The 21,148-nt window shown below is 38.8% G+C and overlaps 1 protein-coding gene across 6 annotated transcripts in view; it reads right to left on the bottom strand.

Moving 5' to 3' along the window:
* The window catches only part of tanc2b (tetratricopeptide repeat, ankyrin repeat and coiled-coil containing 2b), a 159,130-nt gene that overhangs the window by 87,849 nt on the left and 50,133 nt on the right, over positions 1-21,148 (bottom strand). For 5 of the 6 annotated variants that reach the window (XM_081600757.1, XM_081600758.1, XM_008437289.3 and 2 more), the window contains one exon: positions 1,401-1,472. In XM_081600757.1, coding sequence (XP_081456883.1) covers positions 1,401-1,472 — 72 coding nt within the window. Of the gene's footprint in view, positions 1-1,400; positions 1,473-18,820; positions 18,902-19,090; positions 19,108-21,148 lie in introns of those variants that run through there. The other variant, XM_081600759.1, reaches the window with a different exon arrangement.

Below are 21,148 nucleotides of genomic sequence, written 5' to 3' on the forward strand. Positions count from 1 at the left end.
TTTTCTGGTCAGTGAAAACACAATGTAAGTGCTATCAGTTCCCAATAACCAGACCACTCTTCAGTGTCTAAGTTAATACTGAGGGAATACTATTAAATGTTAAGAAAAGGGAAGCACAAAGATGTAAGAAACTATCTGAACACAGAAATGTCATCTGTTCACAGATAACAGTTAGTTCAGGATGCAGTTCATTTCAGCACCGCTGAGATGTTTAAAAGTTTTATCAGAGGAAGCACAAGTGGTCTTTAAATAAGTAAAGATGATGGCAAAAATATCTGAAGGAATAAATAAATGAAGGAATGGGAAAAAAATTTATAAAAATCCTTTTTTAAAAATCTTGAAAATTTTGCTTCACAGTGAATCACAAATACTTCATTCAAATCTTAAGAAGTTAAATGTTGCTTATTTCAATAACAATGAACTTTCTGTGAAAAAAAAAACTGATGTGACTTCTGCATTTTACTATCCTTTAAAAATTCTCATTACCACCTTGAGGATTTGACTGCAGTTTATGATTTTAATAATGCAGACACCTCTCTAACATCGAGCTGTTTTTAAGGAGGCTATATTATCTTGCAGTAAAGTATACAGCACTCGGACAGTTTGATGTTTAGATTATGCAGAGAGCAGAACAAAGCATTTTGTTATATGCGTCTCTTAAAAAAGAAATGTAATCGGAATTTTGCAAAGACTTGGTGGTTAGAAATCAGTCATAGAAACTTTTTAATAGGTGCATCTCTAATTAAGAAAAAGCAAAACACCGGACAAAGCAGTACATTTTTATTTCCAAACAAAGTCACACAACCAGTCAGTAAACGAGATGTGCTGAACTAGAAAGCTGAAAAGCGTTCTGATCTGGGGCAAAGACTATACAGCTGGAGAGAGAGCACCAGCCACACTTGTGCGGTGAAATCTAAAGAACCAAAGAACTGAAGGGTAAAATGACGGTGTTTTATTTTAGACCGTGATGAGAGATGTGCAAGAGGGCCTCTCCAGGCCTTGAAATGAGCACAAAAACACCTACTCATCAAGGTGCTTAGTTCAAAACATGCACAGGAGGAGGGGAGGCAAACAGCACAGCATCAGATTTTTGTTGCTCACAAAATTTCCTGCAAAGCCCAGGCATTTGGACCTCTGCAATAAACAGCCCGTTTCCCAAGGAAGACGCTTAGATTTACAGACAGAATTACAGGAACATAAAATTCATACAGTTCTGTCCCTGTAAGTATAACTTCATTTCCACCAGTCGTAAACTCTTTTCCTATAAAGCTGAGTAAAATACAGCCCACTAAACCGAAACTCAATAGACTCCCTGGGCAAAAAAAACATGAAGGGAGTCTGAAAAAGAACGGAGAGGAAGAAATAAAGAAGCAAGGACGCGGAACGAAACCATCGCTTACCTTGGCCAATGTGGCTCAGATGAGGGTCCAAACTGGGCGAGCGGGGGTCTCCAAAATCGTCGCTCCCACCATCTGCAGAGGAGGAGCAGACAGAGAAAGACAGGGAGTGAGCGCGAGGGTGAGGAAAGCAGGGCGAGGAGGTCCGAGCCAGCAGGAGGGCCACTTCCTCGTCTCCGATCAGCCAGGTGTGTGATCGGAGAACTCCCAGCAGGCTGCTCACGCACAAACTCTCGACACCCTTCCTCCTCGGGCCCAAATGACCCCTGATCGTTGCGAAAGGGGACAGCGGTGCCATGGTCCACTTTTTCTGGCTCCCCATGTTTAAAAAGAAACAACTAAAGGCTCTTCTAGATAAGAAAACTGCTTAAATTACAGTCGATGTCGCATGCAGCTGTGATGAAGCTACAGTCAAAAAGCTCAACGGGCGTTATGGTTCACTAAAAGAGGATCAGCATTAAAAAAAGAAAAAGAAAAAAAAGTGGGCGTTTCTCTGGATAGATACACATCAGGGGAATGATATGCGGATCAATCAGGCCTAACAGAGCAAAGCAGATGAAGCAACAAACGAGAGATAATCAGTGGATTGTTTCATGATAAATCGTTAAGCAAGAAGCAAGAAGATCACAGGAAAATAATAGAAAAACTGACCAACCGCATTTATAATTTGCAGGTAAGGATACAGACAGAGTCCAAAGAACAACACCGAAAAACCTGGAGAACTGATGACCAGGGTAAATAGGTTTAAATAAACCCATCAGGAGCAAAGTGCAAAGGAAGTAGTCGGGGTTTAGACGGATTCACATTGTGTTTCAATCACGCATCACACCATCAACTCATAAAAACCAAACAAATAATTCAGTATTATCTCTGCCTTCACAGATTCACACAATGTCATCCAGCAGCCACACAGTGGGCTAGATTGGCTCGCTGGTGGAAAGATCAAGCTCATCGATGAACTGATAGAATAAGCTGTGGGGCATGACTGTGTGAGAACTGGGTCGACCTGACACCGACACCAACTGCAGAGCCGGGGTTACTCGGTTACCAAACATTTCCGAGGTTCAAATTCCACATTTTCAGACTCAAAGCTTAAGAGTTACTAGTCTTAAGCAGTTTGAATGAACCTCAAACACATCTTTGCGTGGCTAGAAAATAAGACTTCCCTTAAATTATGCAACTAACTTTGCTTCCTCTCCTTAAATTTTATATACCGTCCTGTTACTGAAAATCACTAATCTGACCAGTCTGAAAATGAAGTGTACATTGGTTTTACTGTTCAGTTTTCACATTTGATCAATCACAAAGTTTAAATTCATCATTATTTTTGTCTTTACAGTTCTCAATTTTAGTCGTATGCAGTAACTTTTGAAAGTGTTAGGTCTGAAGACAGTAAAAAAAAAAGCTAACTTTTCAAAAAACATTATTTTAAATGCTTTCACCGTAATGCAAACTATTTAAGAAATAGCATGAAATAGCATTTAAGCACGGCAATTTAATGTTTCTGTTCCTGTACATTTATGCTCTGCTAGAGCTAATAAGGGCACACATGTCACTGCTTTGGCTAGGACGTGAAAAGACCTAACAGTTTGTACTTGTGCAGGAACATCTCATATAATTGCAACACAAGTGTTTAATCAAAGAAGGGTAAACTGAAACCTTTTGAGATCATCCTGTACTAAACGGATACACGCACAAGCTGTTCCCGGGTTTCTGTCAGAATCTGAGATAGAAGATTGACTCATAAAAATAAAGGGGCGGGGGAGCTAAACTGGAAGAAACCTTAAAAAAAAAAAAAAGTAGCTTAACGGTGAAAGAACCCAGAATTTATGAGTCCAGAGACTTGCGTCCTTAAGCTTAATGAATTCACTCACTGACAGCCCCATGACTTGGCTGTTTGGTTCAGCACCTCAGCTCTTCTGTAGTTTATTGCCACTTTCGGACCTTAAAGTTACATTGCCCCCCAAAACAAAACCAGGTCTCAAAGTTTCTCAGCAGGAAGAAAAGCAGTACACTAATTAAAACCCAGTTACTCACCATGTCATGGCCCATTTTTCTTACGCTTCATCAAAATAACACAAAGTATGCCCACGAGTAGTAATCACTAGAGTCTAAGTAAGTTTCATGCATTATTCCTGGTAGCCTTGTTGGTCCTAATGAGCACTTGTACACATACTACATATAAAAATGGCTGCAATATTTGAAAGTAGCATCCAGGAGATCCCCTTGACCTTTGTATTCACAGACTTACTGATTAAACCGCAAACATTTTTTAACAGTGCTTAAGTTAAGTCAGCAGAATTAAAATGAGGGCATATTTATCTTTTTAAGCATATCTTCCGCAATGCTTTAGGGTTCACCTGTCAGAGTTTAAGGGCATACGTTCTGAATGTTATATATTTACAGTCATATACAGTAATTTGGAATATTACTGAAACAATCCTTTATGTCAGAAACTCAATTCACCAAGTGAAAAACATTATATAGATAAATGACACATAGACTAAGGTTTTCAGGCTTTTTTGATTTTGATCATTATGATTTTTCACATACTCCTAAATTAAGCACAACATTTGAAGACGACGTCTGACTAATAAAAAGTGTGAATCCAGAAATGCTACAGAAATAAATTTTCATCAAGTACTTCCAATCTGACAAATGAGCCTCATCAAGACTTTTATGTTCTAATGTGTGAAATAGGATTTAAAAACATAAACAAAACATGTCAAGTGTATTGAAGGAAATACCTGTGGTTGTATAGTTGTTCGTTGATTGGACAGTTTTCTTGAGACAGCTATCAAAGAAGAGTGAGAAAATGAACGCTAATAATAAGAGACAAAAGACGAATGAGTACAAGCCTTTGATTGAAAAGTTGTTGTTTTTTCGCAGCGAGTTGACAGTTTTGTTGAGACAAAATGTAGTTATTGCTCAATTTAATGTTTTTTTATTTTTGTTCTGCGCTGCATTATTCTAATCAAGTTCGTCTTGTGACTTCAAGAATGGATGGCATGGTTGTGAATGCCAGAACAACATTTTTTTGAAAACTGTTGGGATTTCCTTGCACAAAAGCCGCTTGGGTGTGTGAGAGCGGTAGCTGTGTGGACAAAAATGCCTAAAACGTTAAAGGGGTGTGTGAATACTTTTGTATGGCATTGTGATTAAGAATCATGTTTTCCTGTACAACTTAATTTGAAGCTGCAGAAGAATTTTGATATTTTATTGGAATAAGAAATCACTTATATGCTGATTCATATCCACCTGTGTGAAAACATCTGCAGGCCTCAAAACAAACTCTGTCCTCATCAGGTTTAATTTTCATTTTAGCTGCATTAAAATCAGATTCACTGTAAAGTGGAGCACCTTAATGAATCACACTGTGTCGACATCTGCTCAGTTCTAAACTTAGCAGAAGTCTTCATTAGTACGAGCCTCAGCGTGAGCTAACACAGAAATGTCTGCATGGATACCAAAGATAAACACACACACACGCACACACATCTTCTGTTGGAGAGCTCGTTAAGAGCCCATTCTCCTTCGCTGCTGTGATCTGGGCCTGATCCACCGCAGGAGAGCGGGTGGGTTCTCACATCCTGCCAATGTGCAACAATAAGAAGCCACTTTCATCCAAATCACTACACAGAAACAAGGAGAGAAGCAAAGATCCTAGAGTTGAAGAAATAATGGCTACACTAGCTGCATTTTTGGATTTATGTTGCAGTACACCAAGATATTGATGTTTCTATCTTTTCTGCACTTACGTGACAAAAGAATATCTAACAGACATTCAATGTGGTGCTCTGCATTGCATTTTATCTCTGCTTTTGGTTCTGGTATAAAGATGATTTCAGAGCAGGGCTTGGGATCCGCAACTCAGACATTTGTTTTGACGAATTCAAGAGGAAAGCAGTGATTGAAACGCAGCAGGATGGCATAGTCATGACAATAGAAAAGTTGAAATACAGGCTCAGCAGCAATTTTAGGCATTTCTCTAAAATAAGACAATAAATATTGTTTTTGTAGATGATTTAAAAATGTGTGCCAGAAATGCAATCGGCTTAGTCAGGTCTGATTCACAATGTTTGTCAAAGTTTTCTCTCGGATAATTTTTTTCCCCAAATAGTGTTTGTGTAAGCATTTTACAAACAGGTGCACAGCTAATAAAAATGAGGATAAAATACTTTTAACATTTCTAGAATTGTGTGTTTTCCCTCTGTTTTGTGCTCCTAGCAGAAAACTGGAGTAACATTTTCTTCTACAAGTACCTCTCAGCCTACAATACTGTGACATTCAGCTTCACAAAGACACTATATCCTTCTGCAGGCTGTTGTGAAGCCCATTTATACATTTCAGACCTTTTTAGTGTACTTGGAAATTTGACAATGATAGTCTTAGGGGCAAAAATCCAAGCTGTGAGTTATAAAGAGTGAAAATAAAACATTTCAACGGCTAAATGTGTGTTTTGGTAAAGAAACGAGAGCTCTTCGGAACACACTCGTAAGGAATGTATTGAAAAACTAGTTTGGAAAAAACTAATCCCAACCCTTATAACTGCCTAACCTGCTGATTCAAGAAATCAATGATAGGAACTGTCTGACAGCATGAAGTAGGCTGAAAGATTACAAAAAAGTAACACTCATGAAATTCAATCTCATGAAAACGAATCAAGTTAATGTTATTGACATCTTTCAGTCTGAAAAGAGTTACAAAGCCATTTCGAAGGCTTTTGGAGTTCTGCGAGTTGCAATGAGAGCCATTATTCTAAAAATGCAGAATACGTGGAAGATTATTAACCCTTATTAGGAGTTATTAGCCTACTGAAATACTATTCTAATGATTCATACAGGAAATCACGGAACACCCAGAACAACACCTAAAGCACTGCTAAACTGACATTGATGGGAGCTCGCAGGTCAAAACCACAGCTGACGAAAGATATCACAAATACCGAATTCACATCTGCCAAAACAATCCTCTGGTGATCCCTAAAGACGTCTATGGCCTGAGCAAGGAAAAAAGGAAATTCTTCAGAAGAGAAACATCACACTGACAGTCAAATATGGTGGTAGTAGAGTGATGATTTGGGGCTGCTTTACGCCTTGGACAACTTGGCACAGCTGAAGGAACCATGGATTCTGATCACTGCTCATTTGGGTTACGCAAGCAGGATGACGATTCAAAACATGCTAGCAAGTCCACTTCTAAATGTGTCAAAAAGAACCGGAAGATTATGGACTGTCTTAGTCAGTCAAAGGTAGGAGCTTCAATCCAACTGAGGTTTTCTGGTATTACCTCCGACTGGTTATTTACACTAATTCAGTCACAAAGTTGGGAAAAATTCAACCTCAGCAATGTGAAAGAATCATTGCAAATGATCACAAATGCTTTATGGCAGTTGTTGACACCAACGGGAGCAACAACCAGTTCTTAAGTTTCAAATAGGCGATTCTGGTTTGAGTTGTCAAACACACCTTCATGTAAGTACAGCACCTCTTACCAAACTGAATGGCTGAATTGACTGCATTCATGCTGCACTAAATAAACAGATGTTGGCAGGTTTTCTACCAGAGTAAAACCAACTTAGTGGGAACTACAGAATTGTAATTTTCACAAAAAAGGAATGTTAAATTTGACATGATCAAAGTATTACTTTCTTCTATTGTGAAGTTTTACTGCATAATGATTGGAGAAAATTCCACATGCCAGACAATCAGTCAAGTCTTAGGCGATTTCAGGGTGATCCAAACGGATCTGTAAGGCTGAGGGTGTGAGGTATTTGTCACAGGCTCTATTACCTGCAGTGACAGGCTAAAAGACAATCCTGTCAACTCTTAAGAAGTCTGATATTGAGGGAGGACAGGCTGCAGTGGGTATGAAGACTCCCAGGAGAGAGAATATAATGTTATGGACCATTGTTGTTGTGAGTCTGCGAGGATGGCATAATGCAAGTGCACAGGCAGCAGTTTCACAAGCTGTTAACTGGAGGTAGGACAATGTCTATATCATTTTTGATTAATGTGTGATCTACTCTTTTACAGAACAGAAAACTGGTCAGTCAGAGCGCAAGCAGGCAAAACACAGGGTGTCGTGTGGGTAGTAAACAGATCTGAACTTTTCTGAGGCCAACCCCCTGTTGAAGAGAACAAATCAACAAAAACAACGTTGAGTGCACAAAATGGGTTTTCACAATCTCATTTTGTGCGTCATAGATATAAATCCAATGCAAAAAAATATATATAAAAAAAGCGAACATACTTCCCCTTCAGTTTTTCAAAGTTTCCTCTTTAAAAGGTTATAAGCAAAAGAAAATGTGCTTTCTAATGTACCAGCAGGGCAAATAATGTAGATGAATCTTTGTTGCCGAAGCTGTTGCTTCCTTGTTGTGCCTGCAAATTGGTTTACCCGCAGAGAGCAAACTGTAAATCAGTGGCATCTTCCAATTTACCAACCAGCAGCAGATGCAATAAAAGAAGAAATTTCCGTATGCCAGTAAAGCCCAAAGTCTAACCGGGTTATGTCTCTTTGTTCTCTTTATAAACTGGAGAGCTAAAAATAATAATAAACAAATACCAGGGCAGGTCTTACTGTATCTTTTAATGATTAAGCTCCATAAGCTCCTTTTGGTTTTTGGGGAGGTTTTTTTTTACCTCTCTTTTTTTGCTTTCTTCCAGTTTGACCAACCTCAGTTGGTTTTAAAGTCGAGTGACTGATAAATTGTTTTTATTTTTTTTTTTTAATTTTAATTATTTCAGTGTAGGATAATTCAAAAAAGCAAGCTCTTACTTCACCACATCTTTGCTGCTTTTTAACTTTGTTCAACCTACTCAGTTTGCGTTATGCTTTTGTGGGCTATTTTTCTTGATACATTTAGTTTAATTATTTAAAAGTTCTTACATGTTTATAAAATGGTTTACGGATTGAGCGTATTGGGACATACTCATATTAAATGAGTACTGACTATTTAAAGTAGGCAGCATAAGAATAATTAGGACAAAATCAAAGGATATGATGTTGTCCAGGTTCAAATATACAACCCCTAATACAAGAGCAGTAAACAACTATTTTCAGATAGTCTTTGTATTTGCGTACATTTTTAGACATATTTTCTATACTCCAGTCATTTTAAACTCTGCAAATAACTATATCAACTGGAATATGAAAATTTTTTTGATTTTATTAATTTGTTCAGAAACTGATTCATCATATAGATTCAATATATAATAAAACATAGTCATAGACTTAAAGTATTGATTTATGTCAACCTTGATATTGTAGATCTGATTTTAAAGAAATTTTATGCAAGACTGATTTTAAAAAATGGATATCTGGTGCAGGAATTTTATCTCATGAAATCTTTCTCTTAATTACAGAATCAAGAGAATGACTTCTGACAGAAAAGCGACCAACGCCCTTTCCAAGCAGGATTGACCATAAAACATAATTGCTACACAAGCTGTCTGCTTAGAGAGCACTGCTTACAGGCTTAGTAATGGAAAGTTGAGAAAAAGGTGAAAATGTGGTTGAAAATCTTCTTTTCAGATGACAAAAAAAAGTATCCAATTTGGTACCAGAGTTTGGAATAAGAGCAGAGAGGAACAGAGTGCAAGCTGCTTGATGTCCAGAGTGAAGTTTCCAGTTTTTTTTTTAGGGAACTATGTCAGCTGCTGTTTTATTAAGCGTCTACTTGTACATTTTGTTTTCCCTGTTTCCCCAGCTTACCTGCTCAGGATATCACTGTGCTTGGTTACCGTCAAATTGCCCTGATCTAAACCACCGACCCACAGACAAGATGAGGGCCTCTATTAAAGAAATAATCCACGCAAAATTACATTTTTACATTTTTTTTTCCAATATTACAATTAATTGAGATGCAGTGGCCATTTTTTAAACCAAAGATTTGGCCTTGAATCATCCAAAACACAGAACAGAAAGTGTAGTCTTGGCATGAAGAAACACTATACCTTCCCCCTACCCTACAGAAAAGCCTGGAGCATCTCCTATCCTGGCCACTGAGGGTCTGTACAACTGAAGGACAGCAAACAGCATGGTGGCGGCGACAGGCCAGAGAGGTGACGCATATGAGAGTGGCTGAGTGCGTCAGGCTCTGGCTGACAGCACCACGACTCAGCAGTGTCCTGGATGGATGGAGGTGTTATGATGGAGGAAGTAGGAAGAAATGGAGAGTGTGTATGCGTGCAACAAAGCGAGTGAAACAGGAAAAAAAAAAGAAAAAAAAAAAGAACTGATATGCCCCAACTCCTACGCTGCCATTTGATGCTGAATAAAGCTATGTTGCAGCACTGAGTGGGTGGGATTCGTTTAAAACATATAAAAATAAAGGCGGTGAATAAGAGTCTGGAAAAAATGAGAGGGCCTACATTAAGCCTCTCCTACCTTCAGACTGAAACACCACTGGGGTTACCTCACAGAGCACAGAAATGAAAAAGCACGCAGCAAAAATAACCAAGCGGAATTGGATACATATTCAGCTTTCTGTGTTCTATCACAAACAAGAAGAGGGCAAAAAGAGAAATAAAAACTGGATATGGCTTCTGGTCTGAAGAATTTGTTGTTGCATATTTTCAGGTTGCCTTTCTTTATCTGTTATAAATGAAGCAGCTGACTGGCCTTAGGCTTCGGAGATATTCCATCAAAGATAATTGATAACATCAGAATGCTTGTGCTAGCTTTCTAACATTAGCTAGAATTAGCTAATGTTATGCAAGTATAAAATGAGAACACTTGCTATTGCTAGCATTCTACGTTAGAATGCTAGCCAATGCTAGCATCCTAATGCTAGCATCTCTGTTTTGTCATTTATTACAAAGATTACACAAGGAAGTCAGTCAAAAAAAGAAGCGAGTAAGACTGAAAGCAATCAAACTAGTTTTTATAGAAGTCATATGCAGTTAAGGTTGGTTAACTGATGAGACACTCATAAAATCAGATCTAATAAAAATGTGTTTTTTCCAGTTAAATGTGGCTGGTGTCCCTGTAAATTCCACTCTATGTTCTGCCTAAAAACTCAGAAAAATAGAGCATTAAAAAATTATTTTAATGCTCTGATGAACATATCAAGCTCCTGATTAATTGTTTCAGGACTAGTTGAGCTGTAAGCAAAATGTAGAACATTTGAAAGCCTGCTGTAATTGAAACCTGGCGTAGTGGTGCGTTTTTTTTCTTTTATTTAGAGCAACATCATCCCGTGTTCCCTTTGACCTCGGGGTGTTTGCAGCAAGAGAAGGGGAGTGTTCAACTCCTGCTAAGCTTGCAGATGCCACTCTCTGCACCGGCGAAGAGTGTTTAATGAGAAAAACTTGGAATCCTCATGAATTCACACAGAGAGGCTGGGAAGAAAAGGAGCTCCTGCAGCAGTCACAGTTCATTCATTATTGTGGATGATTTTTACTGGCTTTTAAATTGCCTAATGACTGTGAGAAATATTACCATACAGCGCTTTTAGAGGAGTGCTTAAAATTTGCTTCTGTTGCTTTAAGCGTTCTCCTATTATTACGACAATTTGTGAGCTTAGGAGCGGAAATTTGTAACGCACTCAAATCTTGCTTCTTACATCAGGTGAGTGAAATGAATCCTGTACAATGGAACTATTCATACAATATAGGAGGAAAAAAAACTTCTGTGAAGGATTTTTCAAACTCTCCATCAAGATTTAGAATGACAACGGATATTTTACACAAGTCTGTACAAAATGTTTTAAGTGTGAACTTAAATCCAAGTGACTTACTGTGCCTTATTGCTGAGTAATGCTTAAATTGATCGTAAGATGGTAAATATGTTTTATAGCCCTGCATTTAGACTTCAGATAAACAATTTCTCTCAGTCATTATTGCAGCATTAAATGAATGCAAACAATTCTGGTCATTCTAATTGACCAAACAAATCAATAAACACCGCATTTAGTCTGATATTGCGCTAGACAGCACATGCAAGCTACTGGTTTCAATGTGATGTAAGAAATGCTTGTTTCAAAAGTTATCTGCCGCCCAGAGCGCTGAAAACAAAACACAAAAACCTAAACAAAGACCCATAATAAAAATAAGTCTCACTGCTTTCCTATGAGCCACTCTGCGGTTATTACTCGCTGCAATGTTACACACTGGTTCGCCTGCAGCACTAATTATTTTCCCTGTTTATTTCAGGCAGTTGATAAGTCTACTATTAGATTTAATGAAAAAGAAACTGCCAAAGAACAAATGAAAACGAGTTCTCTAAATTACATACCGCATTTAACTCCACAGATGACAGAGGTCGGCTAACGTAAATAGGCTGCATAAAGTTCAAGAAATTTAATAACATCCAGACAAACAGCCTAAACTCTATCCAGTGTTGATGCCACGGCTCCAGGCGTCGGATTTGCGCACGGCGACACGTATAAAGACCGAATCCTCTCTCGGGGAGTTGTGCAGAAGTCAGTTTTACTTTCCATGGACCGTCTACAGGCTGCATGACTAATCATTCTGTTGAGTGGCTATTTGATGATATTCATGTTGAAAAAGCTGCAACCCTGAAATTAGTCACCATTTAATAGAATTCACCATAAGGGGAGGGGGGGGGTGCTACTTTTTACCAACACAAAACAGCCTCAGATAAAAAAAAAAAAGATGACCAATATTTGTTAAAAAACTTCAAAATGAAAGAGTACCATTTTCAGCTTATTTCTTTATTTGATGATTCAAAGCTTCTTATGCTTTTATTTGCACAAGAGATACCACTTCCCTTTGTGTGACACCAGCTGAATATGAAAAAGGGGTAGCAGATAAAACACAGCGTGCAATGACTCAAACACAACCAGAGGCAAAGAAAAGCAACAGCTGTAAAGGCGCTGCACCATGTTTGACAAAAGCTGGCCAGGGGCAGACGAGTGAAGTGTCATTTTGAATCTTGCTCCTCAGTCTGCGAAGAAAAAGCCATGAGGTTGCAGGGAACTAACCAGAAGTTGAAAATGAACCAACGGGAGCCCAGAGAAGAAACAAAAAAACTGAGGCGAACGACTAGCAGATAACGCGTGAAGGAAGACCGTTGCTCGCTCTAGCAGTTCTCACCCGCAGTGATGCAATAACTGACTCTGAGTTCGGCGTCACTGTGACGACAGGAGGTGGAAGAAAAACCACATGTGCTTATATACACGCAGATAATGCCAACGCGGTATACTTGAAATGCAACAGACGAGTCTGTAACTGCACACGTGAAGGACTGAATAATGAAATGGACATTAAAAAATAAAAGGACGCTGCAGAGGCACAGCAGACACCAACACTTCCACAGGGCGTGGAGAAAGTAGGCTAATGTCTGCGGCTGCGTATATTTTATCACCAGTATGACAGCTTCACCATAGACCGGGCTATATTTAGAGGTGAGAATATATATGTGCACATACATCAAAATGGAGCTTCTTCACCATTCACATAAAAAGCAGTAACAAGTCAGTTGGAAGATGGAAATGTTCTGATACGCTTGATAAAACGAGTAAGATTAAGTTCAGATAAAACATTTAAAAACTGTTGTATAACTGAGATTTTGCTGAATGCAGAAGTCCAGCGAAAGGTGTGAAGCTTTGATAAAGTTCAGTTTAGTTTATGGATAATCGTGTGTCTGTGAGAAAGAGACACTTATTAGTTTTGGCAGATCCTGCTCTTATGCATCAATTTTTTATATAAAGGGTTGCTGTCTGCTGGGCACTTAATATTGTGTGGCAGGAGACCATTAAAGAGACAAGTGGACATCAAGAGATGGGTTTCGTTCCTTTAAACAGTGTAGAAGAAACAAATACATTTGGTTTTTGTTTAACAGCAGGTTAGTTTAATGTCACCCCACCCCCGTTTAGCTTAAAGTGAAATCTCAATTTAATGAGGCAATTAAATTGAGAATTAAATTATCGAAATCTTCTCAAACACTTCTAAGAACAGAATGAAATAACAAAGGTCATGGTTTGTACCTTACTCTGAGTTCTTATAAATAAATCAATGAAGACTCATTAGAAGCTGTTCAGAACATGCAGTCTGACTCTGCATTCCCTGGATAAGCAATGTCTGAAAGATTATGATTTATCCTATTTTTTTTCTCACTTATTTATGAATACTTGGATTTTTTCACACCATTATTTTTCCCCCAAACACCTCTCTTACTGTAATTAACGTGATGTTGAACTAGATCAGTCACTCCGGCAGCATTTGCAAAGTGTTTGTGACGCAACAGCTCGTCCATTAACTGGCACAAAACACAGTATTAAAATATCACTTCAGTCGACGACTTTCTCCCATCGTTTCCTGTCCAGTTTCTCACTCATCTTTACAATTCTGCAGCTCATATTTTGGGGCTGTCACAATATGACAATTTTGCATCGTTATCATTGTGTTCAGGGTGCATGCACTTATTATCCGGAGCTGATTTTATTGCACTAAACAGTTTATATTTTAAATCTACATTTGATTGTTAGTTTTTTTTTTATTTGTTTTCTGGCTATCAAAAAGTGGAGCATCTAGGCTTGGATTCAGGATCTCTCAATTAGAAACGAGATGTCTTTACTTGATGAGCGACACCCTGAGACTGCGTCATGCACAAGAAACATGCAAGTCAGGGATGTATAATGTATACAAGTCTCGGTTTTATTCTCATAGTTTGAGAATTATTGTATTTTCCTGCCAAATGCAAATGAAGCTCCGTTGCTCAGGTGCCTCCGAGATGTTCCGTTGGCGCTGCAGGGTTGCCGCATCATGAGTAATTATCTCACATAGGTGTACTAGCTCCGGATAGGAGCATCTATGTAGTTTTTCTTTCATGACAACAAACTAACCTTACTCAGTGTTTAGCTTTCAAATAAGAAAAAATGGGTAACACTTTAGTTGAAGGGGTGTGCATAATACATGACATAACACCTGTTATGAACGTGAAGGAGTCTTCATGAATGTTTATGACTGTTGACATGAAGTGTCATTCAGTAAATGATCACACTTTTAATGCAAATGTGCATTAAAAGTTGCATTAAGGGTGTCCAACTTAGCATTATTTGGCAAATAATTAAATTTTTATGCAAAGTTGTATTAAAATGTACATTAAAAATCAAATAAGAGAGCCAGCTTTGCATTAAGTGTCATTATTTGGCAGCTCATTTTAATTGAGCTTTTCAGACGTTTGACTAAAATGTAATTGTGGTTCAGCACCAGATAAAATCAAGCCTGTTAACTCCAAGAAACACATTAATGAAAACACAGTGTATACTCTCAGACATTTTAGGATATGCTTATAGCAGTGAAAATGGTGCAAGTTATGATTCAGTATTTTACAGTTGACGTTTGCTAGTTTTGTGTGCTTGTCTAATTACATGTTTATGTTGGCGCCCACTGAAAATATATTCATATTTTAGGTTGGTTAAACATTACATCGCATAATTATTGCGGTTTATATTTTTACATGTTGGATTGGAGTTCAGTGATGTAAACTGTTAATATTTTTAATAAAATCTCCTAATAATTTGCATCCGTATTCAGAGCAGTTCTGTGTTTGAGGCATGCGTTTGGTGTGAGAGTGGTCTAATGCTAATGCTTGGACTTGCATTTGAACCTCCAAGAGTTGAGACTGGAGTTGTGTTTTGGAGAAAGAAAAAAAAAAAGCAGATCTCTAAATATCTTTGCTACAGATGATTGAGTTGGGGCTAAAACATAATTACATTTTAGTCACAAGACTGAAAACGAGCTGCTAAAGATAACTCTGCTGTTTACCTCTGGATGAGAAGAGATTACATTAAAATGATTTGCATCTGTGCTGGTGAGAACAAGCTATTTAGGAAAAAACAAGGTACTTTTCATTCTGGTCAAAGAATGGATAATGATAATAAATTCATACAGCAATAACCACCATATATTTTGCACAACTAACAGATCTGAGCTAGCCGACACGCTGATCTAGTGAGTCAAAAGCACTCAGAGTTCTGCTGTCCATAAACTGGAGAGAGGGAAAGGCGGAGGTATCAGACAGAGGAGATTTTGCTCTAAATGCAAGACGAGACGACAGATTCCATGAGACAGAGACAGCAGCGGAGGTGCATATGGCCGCAATGGGTTTGCAGTCCACGCCTCACAGTTGTGGTTCTCGCAATTACTGCTATTGTGAAAGGAACCAACACTCCCCTTTGCTAACACAGCAGTGTGCGTCTTACTGCCTGTGCCATGCAGCACAGAGCGACTCTGTGCTGGATTCCGACTCAGTTTATTGTGAACATTCCTAAAGACTCACAAAGTACTCGCTCTGTTTCTCTTTAAATATTATTAAAACAAAAGCGATGAATGTCAGGATGAATGGTTAGCTCAATGGACAGACGGTGGGTTAAAAAAAAAGAAAAAAAAAAGAAAAGTAAAATGTTTACAAAATACATGCTACTTCCATACTTCTTCCTGTTCCTGTTTTGAAAATCCCAACACTGTAACATTGGCATGCTAAGTAAGCCACGGCACTTCCTGTTATATAAAAGTTTGCGACATTGAGCAACCATAATAAGCCCATCCAGATCAATAGTCGCGATGAAAGACACTTTCCTGGGAAAAATAACAGGATGTGGAGGGGGAAAATATATCTGATACAGACTGAAAACCATACAAATGCTTTTATAAACATAAATTCATTTGTGTCCCATTTAACCAAATAAAAAAGGAGTCACTTTATCGGTTTTCTCCATAAAAGATTTGTACAAGTGACAGCAAGGTCCACCAGGAAGCGAAAAGATGACTAGAAATTAGATTTAAAAGTGTTTTAGCACCTGCAATTATGAGCATAAATGGATGATGAACGAGCGGAACGAGTGGGACTTGACAAAAAGAAGATGAGGGGGAGGGACGAAACAACCACTCCAGAAGGAACGAAAGGAACAGAGAAGCAGCAGGAAGGATGTGAAAAAGAAGCCGTGATGAAAATGTTACAGCACACAGATTGACAAAAAAAAAAAAAGAGAAAGAAACGAAGGCGGAAGAGGGAGAGAAGTGGCCGAGTTGGAAGAAGAAGACAATGATGGAGGAGAAAATTACTCGAAGGTGGGAGCACCCTGAGGGCATGAGGTGGACATTTGGTTATGAGATGATGCGGATAAATTGGGAGGCACAAGGACTCGGGGAACAGAAAAGAGAGGGGAGGAAGGGAAAGAGAAACAAAGTGGTGAAGACTCATTAGCCTACGCAGGGCTGGTACATTAAGTCTTCCCTGCTCTAGTGTTTTATCGCCCCCACTCCCCTCTCCTTTTGTTCTCCAGAAATATCTGAGTGGGCGGAAGAGAGTGTGTGAGGAAGAAGAGGAGAGTTGGACTACAAGTCAAGTGATGACAGAGAGGCAGAAAACAGGAAGACGTGTGACAAAGAGTGGAGAGGAGCAGAGAACAGGCCTGGTGTCTGAAGCAAAGTAAACAAAAAATAAAAGAGGCTCATCTCAATAACTTATAAAATCACTGAGTAAAAAAGTAAAAACTCTTATGTTTTACCAATTCATTGCACAAAGACTACACATTTGGCAAATTTGTTCTAGAAAACAAAGGGGGGGAAAGACATTGCACCTTGACTTTATTTATGAGATTGGACAGGCTAAAAGAAAACGGCACAAGGAAAATCTGTAAATCTTACAAATCTCTGAAACCAAACTTAGGCCATCCTAAGCTTAGGCCAGGCTAAGCTTGGTTTCAAATCAGTCCATCTCTGGCCTCTGGTTTGACCTGTAGCCTTTTTGTCAGTGCTGCTGTCTCCCATCAAAGACTTTAAACTTTGAACTTTCTGACAGACACCGCCCTGTTGATGCTCTGCTCTTCACCCCTCCTCATCCACCGTCCAAGTCTCTTTTCCTTGCTGCTTCTGTTTATTGACAAACCAAAGAATACTGCAAACATTCATCAAAAATAATCAATTATGCAGAAGAAACCTTTTACTGCAGCCATTAAGAGTTTAAAAGCCACAATTTGGATTCAACTTCAGCATAATGTTCTGCAGGGAGGACCCTTTCCGTGTAGTTCTTTTTCATTTGGCATTAGTGACCAGCTTTGTTTACATATCAGTACATATTTTGTTACATCTTTTTTTAAATTATTATTATTTTGACATCTTCTTGGGAAGACTGTAAAACCCTTCAAGAGTCAAGATTGAGTAGATCTGCAGGCCGATTACCTTAATGATACATTAAAAATGTTTTTTTTTTTGTTGGTATTTTCTAATACATCCATCCATCCATCCATTTTCTTTACACCCTTCTCCCTTAGTGGGGTCGGGAGGGTTGCTGGTGCCCATCTCCAGCTAACGTTCCGGGCGAGAGGCAGGGTCACCCTGGACAGGTCGCCAGTCTGTCGCAATATTTTATAATATTCACCAAATATTAGAAAACCAAATTATGAATTTTCATTAGCTGTAGGCCATGCCACAAAAGAAACTCTCCACACTTATCTACATTTTGAATTGAATTCCTGAAATGCAATAACTTTTCAATTACTTTTGGTTTTACTTCTCGAAAGGGAGAGTTAGAGGACATATTAGATATTTAGGAATGTCCATCTCTCTAAATACAAGATGTGATTGTTGAATGAAGGCTAACAAAAAAGGATTTGGGGGATAAAAATAAGTAATTACTGAAATAATTGTGACATTTCAGGAAAATAATATGGATTTAGGGGGATTAAATTAGGGCACGACATATTTGTCAAAATTAGAAGAGCTTTATAAAGAGACTTCCTGAAAGTCTGTCAACAAATGAAGATACAAAAGTATTGCGAATGGATTTTAATATCCAATCTAAATGAGAAAGAGCCGAATGGATGACCATCTAATATAAAATAGAATAATTTGACAAAGAAATGGGATAGAACAAGAAACAAAGCAGGGATTTATGAAGAGATGAAGAATGACAAGTATCACCTTAAAAACATGACTTCTAATACTCATCAATAACTTGTTTTGGATTTATTCTTCTGATTGCTTTTCACCATAACTCTCTTCCACCATTAGTGTTCTATAACAGTGACACACACGCACACACACGCGCATCTCATGCTTAAGGTGTGGCACGATGCCGCTAAGACACAAATTGCTGTGAAAGCCTGGGTCAAGGTGACTCCAAGCGCAGGAGCCAGTGCAGAACAAACAAATCATCAAGTGGGGATTTAACACCAGCTGCTGACACCAGTCAGAAACCAAACAACACCCAGACACTCTTCAATCCCACAGCTGAACCCCTCACCTTTCAAAGTACGAGCTGAGACACCTACACAGAGGCTTTTCCCATCAACTGCTGCTCAGACTTGCAGGCTAAAGCAAACAAAAATAACAGGGTGAATAGTGTCTATTTTCCTCTGCAGCCTGTCCCTACCACTCCCTGTATTCAGAACTGAATTCAAAACACCAATGCGGTCCATCCGCCCTCCTGCCCCGATTCATCCGGCTCACCTTAGTCAGTCGAGCGCATGTCTGGCCAGTCAATAAAAATCCTGCAGCATGGTGGAGGAGGTCCTGAACAAAAGGAAGAGGCTGTAGGGACACGGAGAGGAGCAGGAAACGACGAAGGGGGAGAAAGGCAGAGAGAGGGACAAAAGATAGAGGGATGGAATAAAAAGGAAAAGAGGGAGAGGTAAAGAACGGTCCAGACAGGCTGAGAGCTCTCCACAATGTGAGCAGCGAGGGAGGGCGAGCACCAGGTGTCAGCACGCATACACTCACCGAGCCGAGCCGAGCGCACACACACACATATACTCGCATACCCACAAAGCCGAGCAGACAGGCAACTCTCTCTCACTCTCATTCGCTTCCCACCTCCTCCTCCTCTTCTTCTTCTTCTTCTCACTCTCTGGCAGCAATAACGCTCCTCATCCTCCCTCTCACTCCATAGCCAGAGTGGAATTCCTTAACCATTTCAAAACCAAAGATCTCGAAATCCAAAATGTTTCGCCATGTTGTTCAATGACACTTTCTGTGATTGAACAACATTTGATAAAATACAAAAAACAAATCATCTAAATTTGGTGAAAAGTAACCTCCCCCCTCTCTGTGTTAAATCACAAATTAACTATGATTAACTGGATTTTCCAACCAAAATTACTAAGAGCGACAATTTACACTTCACATGGACTCTGTTAGCAATTTCCAAGGCAAAAACCACTGCCTACTAAGAGAACAGCCAGTCACGTATTTGCCAGAAACTTATTCATGAAGCAAGAGAAAAAAAAAATTATTTGGGGGGGTGTTTTCTGTTAGATCTGTCTTAAAACTTAAAGATAGACTAGAACATAATTTCCATCATTATACAGTCAGACAAAATGCAACAGTATTTGGACTGAACAATTTTCGGATCTTAAACTAGCCCTCCGAGCTTTACAACCCTCAAATATGGATGAGTTAAAGGAATTCTTTAAAGAAAATTATTATGATGGAAGAGAATAATTCATACATTTTGCAAAAATTGGCGCTACCAAACTGCTGCCACCAAAAGTGATAAACCAGTTATTGGGTATGGGGAAATTGCATTTTCACATAGGGCTAGATATTAAGCATATCTTTGTCTGACATCAATATTTATTTAAGTTGTTATGTGTTACAAAAAAAAGCAAAAGCAGAAGAAACATGTAACAGGAGCAAACACTTTTCCACAGCACAGCAGTCTCTTCCCTTTTGCCACTTGGGGGCAGGGCAGGAGAAACAAATTGTAAACGCAAACTTGATCTGGCAAACATGATGCCAAACAGATTCTTGTTTATGCATCTAGTTTTGCATGAAATCCAGAGGGAAATTTTCCACTCCAGCTGCTAAATTTGCAACGACTTCAAGCAGCTTTCTGTTTGCTAACATTTGTTTGCGTGATGTGAATTTATAGGCGGTTACAGATTTTTTTTCCACTTCAGAGCGCGTCCTTGAAAGTTTTCTGAAAGTTTTCAGTTCAGCTGAAATTTGCAGCTCCCAACATGGAGAATCTAATTACATTTTGGAAAAAGTACCTGTGGTCAGATGAGACAAAGATCAAAATTTTTATTTTTTTTCCAAAATGACAAGATGAAGGTTCACAAGTATGTGAGTTCACAAGTACGTCTCTCAAGTATGGAGGTGGAAGCATCATGCTGTGGAGCTCTTATGCTCCCGATCAGTGGCGCAACTACACATTATTCAGGTGGATGTGAAAACATAGATCGGGGCCCCCCGAGGCGACGATACGTGAACGGTAAAACTCGCTACATTTACCTCGTTATGTGTGCAAGTTGAAGGAGCGTAAGGCGCGCTGAAGTGTACGGGAAGACATCATCGGCCCCTTCCAGACGGGGTTTTGGCGCGCCCTCTGGTGCTGCGCCCCTATGCGTTGCATACCTTGCTTACCCACTTTTTGCGCCACTACTCCCGATGATAGTTGTGCACAAAGTTAATGGAAAAATGAAGGAGGGGGAAATACTTCAAATTCTTCCATTCTTCCACTTACTTTAATCAGGCAAAGTTGGGAGTTCCAAGAACACAATGATCCAAAATACACATCAAAAGTGGGTTTGGAATGGAAAAAGCTTCAATTTAAATCAACTCTGTCAAATATGCAAATAAGTGTGGTTAAAGTTTTGCATTTTCAAGGCTATAATGAGGTTTTGCCTAAACTTAAAGAAAAAAAAAAAGTCAGGATTGATTTTTATTTTTCAAAGATAATTATTTTTGTTGACATCAATAAATATAATTATCAGCCTAGTTGCTTGAAAAAATCCTTTTCATATTTCATACATTGTTTTCCTCAATAAAATCTGGGAT

Source organism: Poecilia reticulata, chromosome 19, assembly GCF_904066995.2.
Source record: "Poecilia reticulata chromosome 19, P_reticulata-male-v2, whole genome shotgun sequence".
In the NCBI taxonomy this organism is placed as follows: Eukaryota; Metazoa; Chordata; class Actinopteri; order Cyprinodontiformes; family Poeciliidae; genus Poecilia; species Poecilia reticulata.